Raw genomic sequence first — 14,805 nt, forward strand, 5'->3', positions numbered from 1 at the left:
CTTACCCTTTGTGAAGCATCTGAGACCATTTGCAGTTTTGTTTTTGTTCGTGTTGCTAAGTCTTTAGTTTTCTATGTTGTGTATTGTGTACTATTGTTTGTATGTTTTTCTGTTTTAGTCATGGCATTGTCAGTTTATATTCGATCTATGAGTTTGAATGTCCCTCTGGGATCTTTCTTTGTGATACATTTTGCACCCAGCAGATCGTTTATCGTTCTTGAAAGATCTTATTATTAATAATACGTTTATTATGGCTATGCATCATTTTTATGGTATAATTTATGTTTGAAATAACATTTACGAAGTGAACTCTAATAGATTGAAATCCCTTCAAATTGTTTCCTGTGTGATCTCAGTAAACCATCGACAATATCAACTTTCTCCACTATTGTAAGAACGAATTGGAAATAAAAATTTTTTTTCTTGCTTTGTTAGATCTATTATATTATTGTTTATGATAAATGACAACAATATTTTTGTTTATGATGATCTACAATGCGATGAATTATATCTGTAGGAGTAAGAGGAGTTTTTCGAAGGTCGTATTTACGTTCCTTTTATCTGCTTAATATCATCACTAGTGCTGTCAAATTGATGTGTCTAAAGCACACAAAGACGTTGCTTAATATATCTAAATGAGATTATCAATGGGTTCAATGACGTCGCTTACTTAACATTGCTTTTCTGGTTTAAGATTCTAAAAATTATTGGTTTACCTTTGTACAAATGTGACAATGTTATTTGTCAAACCTTGACATATGTGTTGAAAAGACAGACACATGGAAAATGTAATCAGTGAATGGTGAGGTTTTGTAAAGACTAAAAATTGTTATTGTTTAACTGACCTGTATTTTTATATACGATATGTGTCAAGAGTAAACAAACGAGTAATCAAATAAGATTAACTTATCTACTCTATTTGTTTTGAAATATAAATAGGATTTCTCATTTTCAGTACTGAAAAGTCTTGCTTTTTCATTTTTTGTCTCCGTTGATTCTTTGCATGTGTATTAATTCTTAGAAATTGTAATTTCCTTAGTTTTTGATATTACAATAAGAATTACTCAATTAAAAAATATATAAAGAGTAGTAAAATAAAACATAAATCATTGTTATGGAGTCATACAATATACCTACATCTTTACTTTACATGTATACACCTTATAGTCAATAGAATGGGAAATTGTAAACGTTAGGTGGCACACGCCACAGTTTTCATTGTTGGACTCGAATATTTAATATGAGACCTATGACGAATAACTGCATGCACAATGCTCTCATAGACATAAAAACGTGAATAAAGTGTACGATAAAGATACCAGTTATGCTCCCATTTACTCCCCTAGGTCTATGAGATTTGAATACTGCAGATATGATTGATGCATGTTGTACATATGCATGATTGTATATTCTAAGATTTTAACACTCATCCGTAAGCAACCCCTGCAAAAAGAAACATTACAAAAAATATTGAACTCCGAGCAAAATTAAAAAAAAAGTCTGTTATCAAATTTGAAAATCAAAAGCTCAAACAAATCAAACGAATGAACAACAACTGTCATATTGTTGACTTGTTACAGGCATTTTCAAATGTAGAAAATTGTGTATTGAACCTGGTTTCATAGCTAGTTTAACTTACAAAACATTGTTATCGAAGAACTAGTTCTTTTCATGCTTCATATATATTGATAGATAGGGGAATAATCGAATCACATAGAATATCGACGTAAAAGATGTCTTAGATATACTAGTTTTGTTTATATTTAGACATCAGAAATCGTTTAAGTGTGTTTTTCTAGTTTCATAAACACAAATATATTCGTTAATAGTGTGTTAATTTACGTTTTTTGATTGAGTTAAGCCTGCCAATTGATATTTTATTGTGTGATTCTCTATGCTGTGATGCTATGCTATTGTTTCAGAAAAATAGAGAAGGTTTGGTACCATTAAAACGTTTATTCCCGCTAAAAATGTTTATACCTGTCCTAAGTCAGGAATCTGATGTACAGTAGTTGTCGTTTGTTTATGTAATTTATACATGTTTCTCGTTTCTCGTTTTTTTATATAGATAAGAACGTAGGTTTTCCAGTTTGAATTGTTTAACACTAGTAACTCTTCAAGCTTGTTGTTTGGTGTGAGCCAAGGCTCCGTGTTGAAGGCCGTACATTGACCTATAATAGTTTACTTTTATGAATTGTTATTTGGATGGAGAGTTGTCTCATTGGTACTCACACCATATCTTCTATATATATCTACAAATTATTTTAAAGTGCATGAACATGACTATTTTCCACCAGATCATTTGATACAATCAAACATTAAATAAATAAGTAGGGAAACAACGTAAACAATTTACTGTTACATAATATCAATAGATAGATCATCACTAGAGCTGTCAAATTGAAGTTTCTAAAGCACACGAGACGTTGTTTCATATATATGTTTGAAATAAGAATATCAATGACATGAATGAGGAAATTAATCGTATTAAATGTCGCTTACTTAACATAGCTGTACTGGTATAAGATTCATAAAAATATGTGTATTTCTTTTTACATTTTTGCCGATAGAATAAGTTACACCTTCCCAAAATTGTTTAAATAAAAAAAAACATATTAAAATTGTAATCAGTGTACAGTTTATCTAAAGACTAAATGTTGTTATTGTTTTACTATCCTGTTTTTTTTTCAATATTCTATTTTGATATATTAATTTCAAGGGTAAGCAAATGAGCAATCAAATGAGATTTACTTATCTGCTGTAATTGTTTTGAAATAAATAGGATGTTTTCCTTTTCAAGACTGAAAAGTCTTACACTTTTCATTGTTTGTCTCCGTATATTTGGCTTTAGTTTGTGGTTATAACTTCCATGAAATTATGAGTTCATTACTATTAAACTTCAAAATGAAGAAAATACTAATACAAAATGAATGTAGAATAATTAAATTACTCATTGAACATTGTTATGGAGGTATACAATACATCTAAATCTTTACTATACATGTATATTGCGATGAGACTTAAAACGAAAAACTGCATGCAAAATCTAAACGTCAATATTCTCATAAACATGAAACCTTTCAAAAAGTGTAAAATAAAAATATCAGTTATGCTCCAACTAACTCCCTTATGTCTATGAGTTCAGACAATGTTTGATACATGTTGTGCATATGTGAGGTTATAATTGGTTTTATAATTCTTGCATCCTTACCACCCACGAAATCATTGTAATAAAATAATTGATTTTTAACATGCTTTATATAGTGATAGTTAGGTGAATTATGTAATCAAGTACAATTTTTACGTACGAGATTGTCACAGATATACCAGTTTAGTTTTTTAGACATCAGAAATCGTAAAGGTATATAGACTCATCATAGATACCAGGAGTAAATTTTGTATATACGCCAGACGCGCGTTTCGTCTTCAAAAGACTCATCAGTGACGCTCGAATCCAAAAAAGTTAAAAAGGCCAAATAAAGTACGAAGTTAAAGAGCATTTAGGACCAAAATTTTTAAAAGTTTTGCCAAATACAACTAAGGTAATATATCCCTGCGGTAGAAAGCCTTAGTATTTCAAAAAAATCAAAAATTTGTAAACAGTTAATTTATAAATATGAACATATCAATGAGTTTCTAGTTTCATAAACACAGATTATTATATAGTGCATGAATATGACTATTTTCCACCAGATCATTTGATACTATCACACATTGTCAGCTCTGCTCATCAATCAAAACAGAAACAACGTAAACAATTTATGGTTACATAATATCAATAGATAGAAACATGAAAAGAAAACGTTTTGCAATGTAACCAATTAAATCAAAGAAAACGACAGATTACACAATAGGTTAATGTAAATAGAAAACAATACACAACATAACAATTTTTTGACTCATATACCACATTAATTTTCATAAATAACTTAAACAGAAATTCAATAGCGAAATATATTAACATCTCATAAAGTTTCCCAGGGTGCAATGAGCGCTGGCAGGTTTAGTGGTGTAAGTAGACAAACTAACGTAGCCTGTAAACATTAATTTTATGAGTACGAATCCCACAAATGGCAAATGCACTCGACTCCAATCCTAATTGGCTAGGATTTTTTGTCAATTTTCTTATCAAAGAGCAATGTTTCTATCCGGGCACTCAAGGTTCTTCCATAAAACAAAAATGTTTCCCACAAAATATCACAACAGTGCTAAAAACACCATCCAAGCAATCAATCAATCAATCAAAAATGAGATGGGTTTTAAAAATAAATGTTAAATGTTTTCTAAACACATGAATCTTCCAATTCAATTGTCAGGGATTGTTTATTATCCCGTAGTGTGTGTGTCTACTTTTTGTAGGGCTTTATGGTATTAAACTATGTAGTATAATAATACGATAGGTTATTCTATTGCTCTTTATTAAAGTTGCATGCAGTAATTGTGTAGTTAGATAAATACAAGAAACAGCTCCTGATTTTTGGCCGGTATGTTTAAATATGCACGAATTCGCGTCCGATTGAAGAAAGCTGTTTTATACCATCTTCCATGTTAGAAACTATCGTACTGTCTTCAACTTAAAAATTGTTTGGTCAAAACCCACACTCTATCCAAGTCGACCTATTTTGCAAAGCAAATTTGTTTAGTTTACTGTTTAAATGTTTTTGTCGTGTATATGCATAAAGCATGATCCATTAACCGATTACAATCAACAACCAAGCAGGCACTGTCACCTCGTGTATATCAAAGGAATTACAATCGTCTAGTATTAAAGGCGCTTAATTCTAATCAGACGTACAAAAGACCTAATCATGTGCAAGTGTCTTCAAAACGCTTTGTTTTATCATCTTATTTATTTGCATTTGGTCTCTTGAAGTTTAATGACTGACTAGTTGTGGCTTACTTCTAGAAAATTTATCACGTATGTGATTTTATAGTAATCATGTTGATTATATCACGATTTTCGGATGTAAACTCATTAGACAATGTATACTTGTTCGTGTCATATTATAAAAAGGAATGGTAATTCTACAGTAATTGAACGTTATTTTTAACATGTTCATTTTGATGAAATGCTTCTTTCTCTGTGATCAAAGACAATAAATTCCGTGATTGTGTTATCATGCATACAACATAATTATTCGCCCTAAATACATGTACATACCTGTTTATACAATTTCGTATTTTAAGTTTCTTCGTGTAAATATCACGATTCTCACCACACGTACAAACAATATTTCAATAATACAGCATTAAGTCTTAATTGTACTGCGAATATTTTTTATAAATGTCCATTTGTCTATGCTTTATTTAAAAACAACATATGTTTACATCTGATAATTGTTACCATTACCTGTAATGAAAGGGAAAATATATGTATATATATATATATATATATATATATATATATATGATAATTACATGCAAACCAAAAGAGAACATTTTGTATTACTGTACTGCAAAATACTATTATTACACCTTAAGTGCGTTCTCTACGAAGCAAATAAAACAAGTTTTGTTACTTGTAACGAAAAAGTACTAGATGTTTTTGTCGATTACTCAAAGTAAGAATAACCCCAGTGGTATCATCTACATATATTAAGGAATAAACCGGAACTAGTTTACATGTAAAACGATATGATACACTATAACGTTTTTTGTATTTACGAGTTAAATATATGAAATTTAGCAGTTTGTAACAAATAATAATTCTTTTCATAGGTAATATTTTATTATTTCTGCTATGACAAATAGTCGATAAGCTGTTACACCTTCAGTAAAAAGTGAAGTCATAGCCGCTATATCAATTACGTATGTCTTTGATTAAAACTTATTCGTCGAATAATTTGTTATGTCAAACTTGGTTGTTTCAGTCAAAAGCTTTGTAAGAGACATATAACCAACAGAAATGTATTGCAAATGTCATTTATATTTATGAACTTTACACTTAGCAGATAGTTTATTGTTCTAGAAAGACATTAATATTAATAATACAAAAGACCTTCAGCTATTTTAGAAATGCATTAATTTTATAGTATATTTTTTATTTGAAATCATTCTACTGAGTGAACTTTTATCAATTGATTCCATTATACTTGCTTGTTGCGTGATCTGTGATAAAAAATAATGCACCAAATATCAACACTGCAGGAGATTTTACTAACTATTACAGTTTTTGTACATTTTTATCCAAAATGTAATTATATCAGTAGGAGTCTAATGAGTTCCTTCTGCAAGACCAAGTTCAGTTACTTTTATGTGATTAAGATCATTACTGTTGTTTTTAAATAGATTTGAACGGAATCACATGACAACTTTATTTAAAAAATTTGAAATGACAATAAAAAAATAAGAACAAATCTTGTTTCATGACGATCATACATTAACATTGTTTAACTGGTTACAGATTTTGACCATTATTGGTTTGGATTGTCCTCATGCGATAATGGGATGAGTTCAACCTTGACATTATTATTTAAGAGACAGAAACATTGATACATGTAATCAGTTTACTGTTTATATAAAGACTAAACGTTGTTGTTGTTTTAGTGACCTATATTTCTATATTTGATTTGATGTGTGTCAACAGTAAATCAAGGAGTAATCAAATGAGATTAACTTATCTGGTGAAATTGATTTAAAATATAAATGTAAGATGTTTACATTTTAAGGTGGTACCTAACACTACAGGGAGATAACTCTGTAAAATCAGCAGAACGTTTTAATGACGTTGTGTTCTTAAGGCATATTAAGCTTCTCAATGATCAAAATGAGTGGTTGTCAAACTGCTATATAACCAATGTAATTTTTCTGATTAAACGGTTGGTTCAGTTTTTTTGATTTTTTTTATATTTTGTGGGTTGTTTTTATATTTATTCGTTTTTCCTTTTTGTGTATATATCATTTCTGAGAATTTATCAATCATTTAGTATACATGTGGACCATAAAAAATATATATATGAATACTGTAATCCAACTTATTTTCCCTTATACTTTATTTCGCGTTTAACCCTTTCTAGTCCTCTTTTCTGCTATTCAATTTCGCGACTTTCTAATTCAATTGAAGTAGTAACTTAAAGAAAGATCTTAGTTTTATATTCGCGACAATTTATTTATCGCGTTATTTGTCTACTCGTTAAAGTCGCGAAAATAAGTTGTTTACAGTAGTAAAAATCTAACGTAATACATTTCAAATGTTTTCATACACTTACAATGTTAAGCTACATCAGGAATGCTGCTACAGTTAGCTATCATTAATAATACACAACGTATCTAGCTGAAATAGAACAAGACATTTCATAGTCAGGATGAAATTTAATAGAAACCCGTAACTTTATAATATCATAGATATAGCTAAATAAAACGAGGACACAGCAATATAATCGAACACATATAGCAGTAATAAACTTTAATATAACTTTGAATAATACCATATATGTGCGTACTAGTACATGAAACTGAATGACGTTACGTCTGCTTTTTTCACGATGTTTGTACTTTCTAATTATGTAGCTCTCATTATCAAGAGATCTTTATTATTGCAATTCATATATAATTCGTTTGGGATGGAATATTCTTTACCTACTCTATTTTATTACTGGTATGCAATGGGTGTTTTTTTTTTATTAACATTCAATTATTTTTCTATTTACTGTACAGAGATCTTAGTATGAACAACATGACTAGCTTTCCTGACAACGCCTTTTTAAAGTTTAGAAAGTTAGAAGAATTGTGAGTATATTTTCTTTATAAATTGTTTATCATCTGTTTTATCCCGTTGATCGTCTTTCGTTCAGTTCTTACTCTCTTCTCTAAATTAGCACAATCTATGAACAAAACCTTAGAAATAATAGGAATAATTTGTGAACAACTTTCTCTATGTTATTTATATTATTTCTCAGGTTTGATTCGTAGACTTTGCATATTCAGTGAAGAAAGTAAGAACTTAATTAAAGGCGGTCAACTGGCTATGCAAGGTGTTTCGAAATTCCCTTTTTTGATAAAATCCAGCACAATATACCACTTGAGGCAAATCTTGATTTAATTGGTCTTTGATACAAGTAAGCGAAATACGATTTAGATAGTCGCTCGACCTATTTATTATTTCGTTTGTGTAGGGGCTGCAAACACATCAGGAAAGATGCATCATAAAATTGTAATGAACTAAAAATGAAAGTAACATTTCATCGTCATGCATCCCTAACATTTATAATACTGTGTACGTTAATTGTAATAAAACACATGTGCCATTTTTTCTGAATGGATAAACGAATGTATAGTAACTGGAATCCGAAGTAACGTTAACACATCTAAACACTATCTTTTTTGTTGCAAATTTGTTTTCTAAACAGCTTTGAATTTCACAATAAAAAGACACACACAAAGCTTTTAACAAAAATAAATATATAAATTTGAGTGTTTTAGAATAACACTGTGTTAGGACTACAATGTTAAATTTCGTGCGTCCGAATAATCTTTCGGGATTAACTTAACAATATCATTGGAAATGAAGGAAGTTATAAATGCATAGAAATGTTTGTACCTATATGTGTCTACAAAAACAAGTCTCTAATAATCTTATTACAGTATTACAGTAGGCATGGTAATGCTTAAAAAACGAAACTTTATCCTAAATATAAAATTCAAAAAAGGAAATTTTTAAAATACAGTTAATTTTAATCAATAGATTAGATAACAATAATGTTTTCTAATTTTTTCATATATTTCAATTCACTTTGTGTGAATGTGTATGTTAAATGATATCATCGAACAAGTGAATAGTCCTATTGTATGGCTTTTCGTTTCTCCAGGCGACTGGCAGGGAACAAATTAACAGACATTCCACCTAAAGCTTTCCAGGATCTTTACTTCTTAAAAGTTATGTGAGTATTTAGAATAATGCAATATTTGTTGCCTATTGAAAACAGCATACGTGTATTGAAGTAAATATTTCTCCGTTTCTTTATTTACATGGTTCATGAAAAGTCATACATAGATATAGGAAGATGTGATATGAGTACCAATGAGACAACTCTCCATCCAAATAAAAATTTATAAGTAAACAGTTTTTTATACAGATTTGTGTTTTCTAAAATGCATAAATTCCGAACTATTGGATATAATCATATTTCGCCTCCAAATTCAATAGGATTTAAATTCAATTTTGCATGGTAAAACGATGAAAAAAGACAAATATTTAATAAAAAATCGATGACAATACCATATACGAGGAGCTTAGAAATACCTGTATATTAATGTAACTCGCAACGCATTTTTCTTTATTGTGAGAAAAAGTCATTGACAACAAGCAACGTCATTCTCTAAATAATTTATAAAATTATGCAATTCAGATTTTAAAAAAACTCATAACTGCAATATATGACAAATCGAATTGAATGACTCATAGAGATCCTTTGGCAGTAAAGATAAGAGGAGTAAAGTTGCAAACACAAACAAATATACGCATGCACAAATAGGAATATTAACAATGTATCTACCAACATACCGTATCACATAACTTGTAAGGGTTAATTCGATTATTTCTATTACAATTTGATAGAAAATTAATAGTAAATTAAGTTCCGAGACACTGATATATCAATGATGATATGAAACTAAAGGAAATCATAGCATACATTATGGCATTCTGACCAAGCAAATTAAATAACTATTTCATATGCTCTTAAGATCAAATAGAATGAATGTGCTTTAAACTTTACCATACATGCAATCATAAATTAAAGATGCATACCACTATATGCCGACTACTTTTAATTCATTATGCTACACAGTTTCACACTTAACACCAAATTTCGACTTACCATCAGCAACACGACAGTTGTCCTATGTCGAGAAGGATATTATTGGCATTTTTGAGCACCCTGCATAACATATGTTTTGTTTAGTGGTCATTTCTGTTTAGTCTTAATTTCAAATGCAGTAGGATTTTTTCAGATCGCTGGGAATTCTTTTCGATATTGTTCGGTTTTTGCTGAGATTGTTAGTCAGTCTCTCTTCCTTTTGTCAGTTTTGATATTCATGTTATCATATCTCCCGTCTTTATTTTCATATGCATAAAAATGATATATTTTTACATGGTCATTTGATTTAGAAATTATTAGAAATTCATATACTGTAGGTCTGTACCAATCTAGCCAACCATAAAGCAAACGTGCATTGCAATAATTGTTTTATTGTTTGCCTCCAAAATTGGTTTAAAAGATCACTAAATATGATTTTCTGTTAATGTAAGATTCTTATATGAAAATTAATGTACATGTCGTTTATTTCCATCAAGGGAAAAGGCCAAGTTCAAAATTAATCTTATCAGCGCAATAATGTTCCAGCAGCAATAAAATAAGCAAAATAGAAGTAAGACGGAGTGTTGTCAAATTACATATTTGTATTGTATAAATAAATTCTTGCTTTTGTAGAAACCTTCAACATAATTCATTCAGAAAAGTTCCCGCAACTTCATTTCAAAACCTTTCATATCTCAGAGAACTGTAAGTACTTTCATATTCAAAACATGCAATGTAATATCAGAAAATAAAGTATGTCATTTATCTTTTTTTTTATTTCATATTGTTAAAAATGCACACTTATCTTACATAATATAACTTATAATCTTATACAAACGAAGCAAAGATGTGTAGTCATGTGACTTCGTGTAATTCGTCTTTATTAGAAGATAAAAGAAATACGTTGAAAATTTGAATTTAATGACTTTTTTCCACATATTTTGAAAGTGTATACATTCTATGTCAATCAAGAAATGAATAATCATTGATTATTGTATTTTCAGAGATCTTGACGCCAATTATATAGAAGATGTTCCAGACGAAGCTTTTAAGCGTTGCATGAGCTTACAGTTGCTTCAATTGGATGCTAATCTATTAACCAGAGTTCCAACAAAGGCATTACAGTATTTAAAATCCCTTCATGCTTTGTAAGTCTTCAAGTCTAAGATATTAAAATTATGATTATATTGATGTAATTCATGATATTGATTACTTTTTTGCCATAAGTAAAAGAAAAAGTAATCAATCTTCAGTTGCGATCGATCAAAATTTAAGCTTTTCTTTTGAAAAATGATAACATAAAATACAGAATAGAAATGGGGAATATGCCAAAGAGACAACAACCCGACCAAAGAGTAAAAAAACAATTAACCGAATGCACCAATGCTTCTTCAACACAGCAAGAAAATCCCGCACAAGGAGGCGGACTTCTGCTGGCCCCTACGTGATTGTTTGCTAGTGTTTAGGGCAGAATTCTTATGGCGATTTATGAAAGCTTAAGTACGAAAGACTATTTGGAATGTAATGTTTTTAGATTTATTATTTTCAATTTGACATTACTTAACTTCGACTATTTAGTCGTCACTGGTGCTCAACATTTTTAAACCCCATTTATGGGCATTATGTTGTTTTGGTGTGTACTTCCGTTCGTCCGTCCGCTCGTCCGTTTGTTTGTCCTGTCGTCTGTCCCGCTCCAGTTAAAGTTTTTGGTCGAGGTAGTCTTTGATGAAGTTAAGGTCCAATCAACTTGAAACTTAGTATACATGTTCATTTTGATATGATCTTTTTCATTTTAATGCCAAATAAGAGTTTTTACCCCATTTTCACGGTCCACTGAAAATAGAAAATGATAATGCGGATGGGGCATCCGTGTAATAGGAACACGTTCTTGTTCACTTCCAAGATGGCATTTATCAGTTCTGACTTGGACGTGAGAAATAAGTGAGAAATGCTAAATATCAACTTGAAACTGAGAAATCTAATTTGGAACTGTGAAACGTCAAGTTTAAAATGAGACATTTTATTATCAGATTGTCCTTCGCGTCCTTCGTACTTGCACCAGATGAATAACTGTCATTGTCAATACTCTAATGTAGCTTTAAGTTTTATCTATTCTTTGTAGAGACCTTTCAGTGAATAAATTGACGAACATTCCAGATTATGCATTCAGCAACTTAACCAATTTGATCGAATTGTAAGTATCATTGATGGATGATCAGGACATGTTGGTTTAAGTCAAATCTGTTTTCAAAGAAAAAGTGTATTATGCATTCATACGAGACGTAAATATTAGCATACATTTCATTTTATCTCCAAATTCACCAAGCTTTGGATACTGCAATAATTTACCACATATAACATCATATATCGACAAAAATCACTTTCCGAAATTTGTTTTTAATAAAAAAGAATAGTTTACATTTTCTCACTTGAATAATTTGTTTGTCGAACCCTGCACTCGTAGACGATATTTCCTGCGGCTAAATAAAATTGAATTCCAAACAATAGATTTGTCAACATTGATCAAATTATCTCATGTCTCAAAACAATACCGATATTGGTCAAAGTTGACAATTCTATCGTTTGTATTTCAGTCACATTTGGCCCTAGGAGGTACTTATCCAAAATGTTTATTAACAATAGAAAAATGACGCATTAGCAGTTATTTTCAGAAAATATATGTTATCAAATTAGGATCAACTAAAGAAGATACTTCAAATATGATAATACAGTTTCTAGCTTCTAATTAGTTGTTTAAGCGAACGAAGAAATTGGCAAATATAATAGAAAAAAAATATAGTATGAGAATAAATTCATTGAAAAAATATCGGTTAAGCTGCCATTAATCATTACTTAATCTCAAATTCATGATTATACTGTATTGTGACGTGAATTTCTCTAATTACTCTTGCTGTTTCATACATAACATCACTCTCGTCAATATAATTGGATTCAATCAATCAGTCTATATTGTTTTTAGAATACTTCACGAGAACAAAATAGAAGAAATCAGTGACCACGCATTTGAAGGATTGACTTCCTTGTCGCGATTGTAAGTATATACATGTCATAGAAACTCCTAAAAACAAGACTCATTAGGGATAAAAATAGATGAAATGTAAACACAAACAACAAAATTCAACAAACAAAACATGGTCCCTAATAACCTGACTTGTTAAAAGTAAACAACCTTAATTATATGATAAAGTTGCACTTAGTAATAAAAAAAACCAAGGAATTAATAGTTCATTTTCAAAAGTACTGATTTTGAAATGTGTACAAGATATATATGTTTATCTTCTTTATTGACAGCTGTCAATTGAACAACATAGAAGACATTCTTCAAAATCCAGAATGTTATGTATTTTTATTTGTTCAGTTTAAATACATATTTGTTTAAAACATTCTCTGAAATTCCTTTAAACGTACTTTGTGGTAGAAAAGGAGCTTAGAGGACAGTTAAAAATAAGGACAAACAATACAAGAGTTTGAAGGGAAAAAAACGATAAAAAAAATTGTCAAAAAACACTACACATAACAATACAGATTGTTGAGGATGAACATTTAAATGCATGGATGAATCTTAGGTCACATACTTGAGTTTCCTGTTTCATTGACCTAATGGAAATCGCCATATTGACAAAATTATAATAATCCATTTCTTTTATACAAATAAGGCCGTTAGTTTTCTCGTTTGAATTTTTTTACATTGTCTTATAGGGGCCTTTTATAGTTAACTATGCGGTATGGGCTTTGCTAATTGTTGAAGGCCGTACGGTGACCTATAGTTGTTAATGTCTGTGTCATTTTGGTCTTTTGTGGATAGTTGTCTCATTGGCAATCATACCACCTCTTCTTTTTATATATTATTTTTACTTATTTGTTTGTAGACATTGGTCTTAAACGGGAAAAAAACGAGCATGAAAAATAGAACAAAATAGACGCTTTGTAGGAATAATTCAAAACAAAATTCAGACCAGCAAATATCAAATGTGCAAAAGATGTCATTAAAATTGTTTATAATGAATATAAATAAGAAAAAAGTATTATAAACATTGTTTTGCAATATTGAGAATAATTATCAAATACATATATATGACAAATGTGGATTTGTTATATTAATAATAAAAACAACAAAGACTAATATAACATACGATGTTTTTAGTTTCAAATTCTATTTCAGAGAACTGCCAATGAATAACTTGCGCAAAATACCAGCTGCCTTTATATCTCTTAAAGATTTAGAAAAATTGTAAGTAGAAAGATTGTACTGACACTGGCTGATAACATGTGTAGATTTTTAAGACGTGATGAAAGTTGGAAAAATATTTATGTTTGAATAACTGTTCAGATTTTTTTCTGGAGTAGTTGTGTTTGTGTTTGTGGTATATTTTGTCCTCCTCTTAATTAGGGGAGGGGTCTTAATGCATTAGAATTTCTTACATGTTTGTCAAGAGCGAGTAACATGAAATTAATGAAATGCATGTAATGTGAATCAAATTTATTTTTGCATTTTACCATTTCAGTTATGCATGCAGTATGTTCTCGTTTCTTCTTTTTCAACTGCTTCGTTTTTGTATTGATAAGTCACAATGTCATTAGTATTCAAACCATGTTTCATGCGCCATAAAATTCTTTAATCAGTTTAAAATATAATTTCAGGTCTTTAGAGGATAACAGAATAGACTTTATACCGGATAATAGTTTTGCTGGTAATAAGAAATTGGAAATTCTTAAATTGCGACGAAATCCTATCAGATCGTTCGGAACTAAAGCTTTTAAAGAACTTCCGAATCTAAAGGAATTGTGAGTGAATAATCTTAACTGACATTAGTTCTTAACTTGATTTCCTTTTCCTTTCCATTCACGTAAGAGGGCATATAGCGTAAAACAGCGAATGATGAATGTCTTCTGGAAACCGGAAGAACATAGTTGTCTAGATGTTCTTGATGAACTTTCAAAAAATAGAGAATTATAGGTACATGCTACAAAAAAGTGTAAAAACAAT

General features: G+C 29.9%; 1 protein-coding gene across 1 annotated transcript in view; it reads left to right on the top strand.

Annotated features, from left to right (window-relative positions):
* Nucleotides 1-14,805, top strand: part of LOC143083102 (uncharacterized) — a 70,218-nt gene that overhangs the window by 38,279 nt on the left and 17,134 nt on the right. Inside the window, exons 2-9 of the mRNA XM_076259335.1 lie at nt 7,657-7,728; nt 8,808-8,879; nt 10,431-10,502; nt 10,802-10,945; nt 11,920-11,991; nt 12,778-12,849; nt 13,981-14,049; nt 14,460-14,603. Coding sequence (XP_076115450.1) covers nt 7,657-7,728; nt 8,808-8,879; nt 10,431-10,502; nt 10,802-10,945; nt 11,920-11,991; nt 12,778-12,849; nt 13,981-14,049; nt 14,460-14,603 — 717 coding nt within the window. The remainder of the gene's footprint in view (nt 1-7,656; nt 7,729-8,807; nt 8,880-10,430; nt 10,503-10,801; nt 10,946-11,919; nt 11,992-12,777; nt 12,850-13,980; nt 14,050-14,459; nt 14,604-14,805) is intronic.

Source organism: Mytilus galloprovincialis, chromosome 7, assembly GCF_965363235.1.
Source record: "Mytilus galloprovincialis chromosome 7, xbMytGall1.hap1.1, whole genome shotgun sequence".
Lineage (NCBI taxonomy): Eukaryota > Metazoa > Mollusca > Bivalvia > Mytilida > Mytilidae > Mytilus > Mytilus galloprovincialis.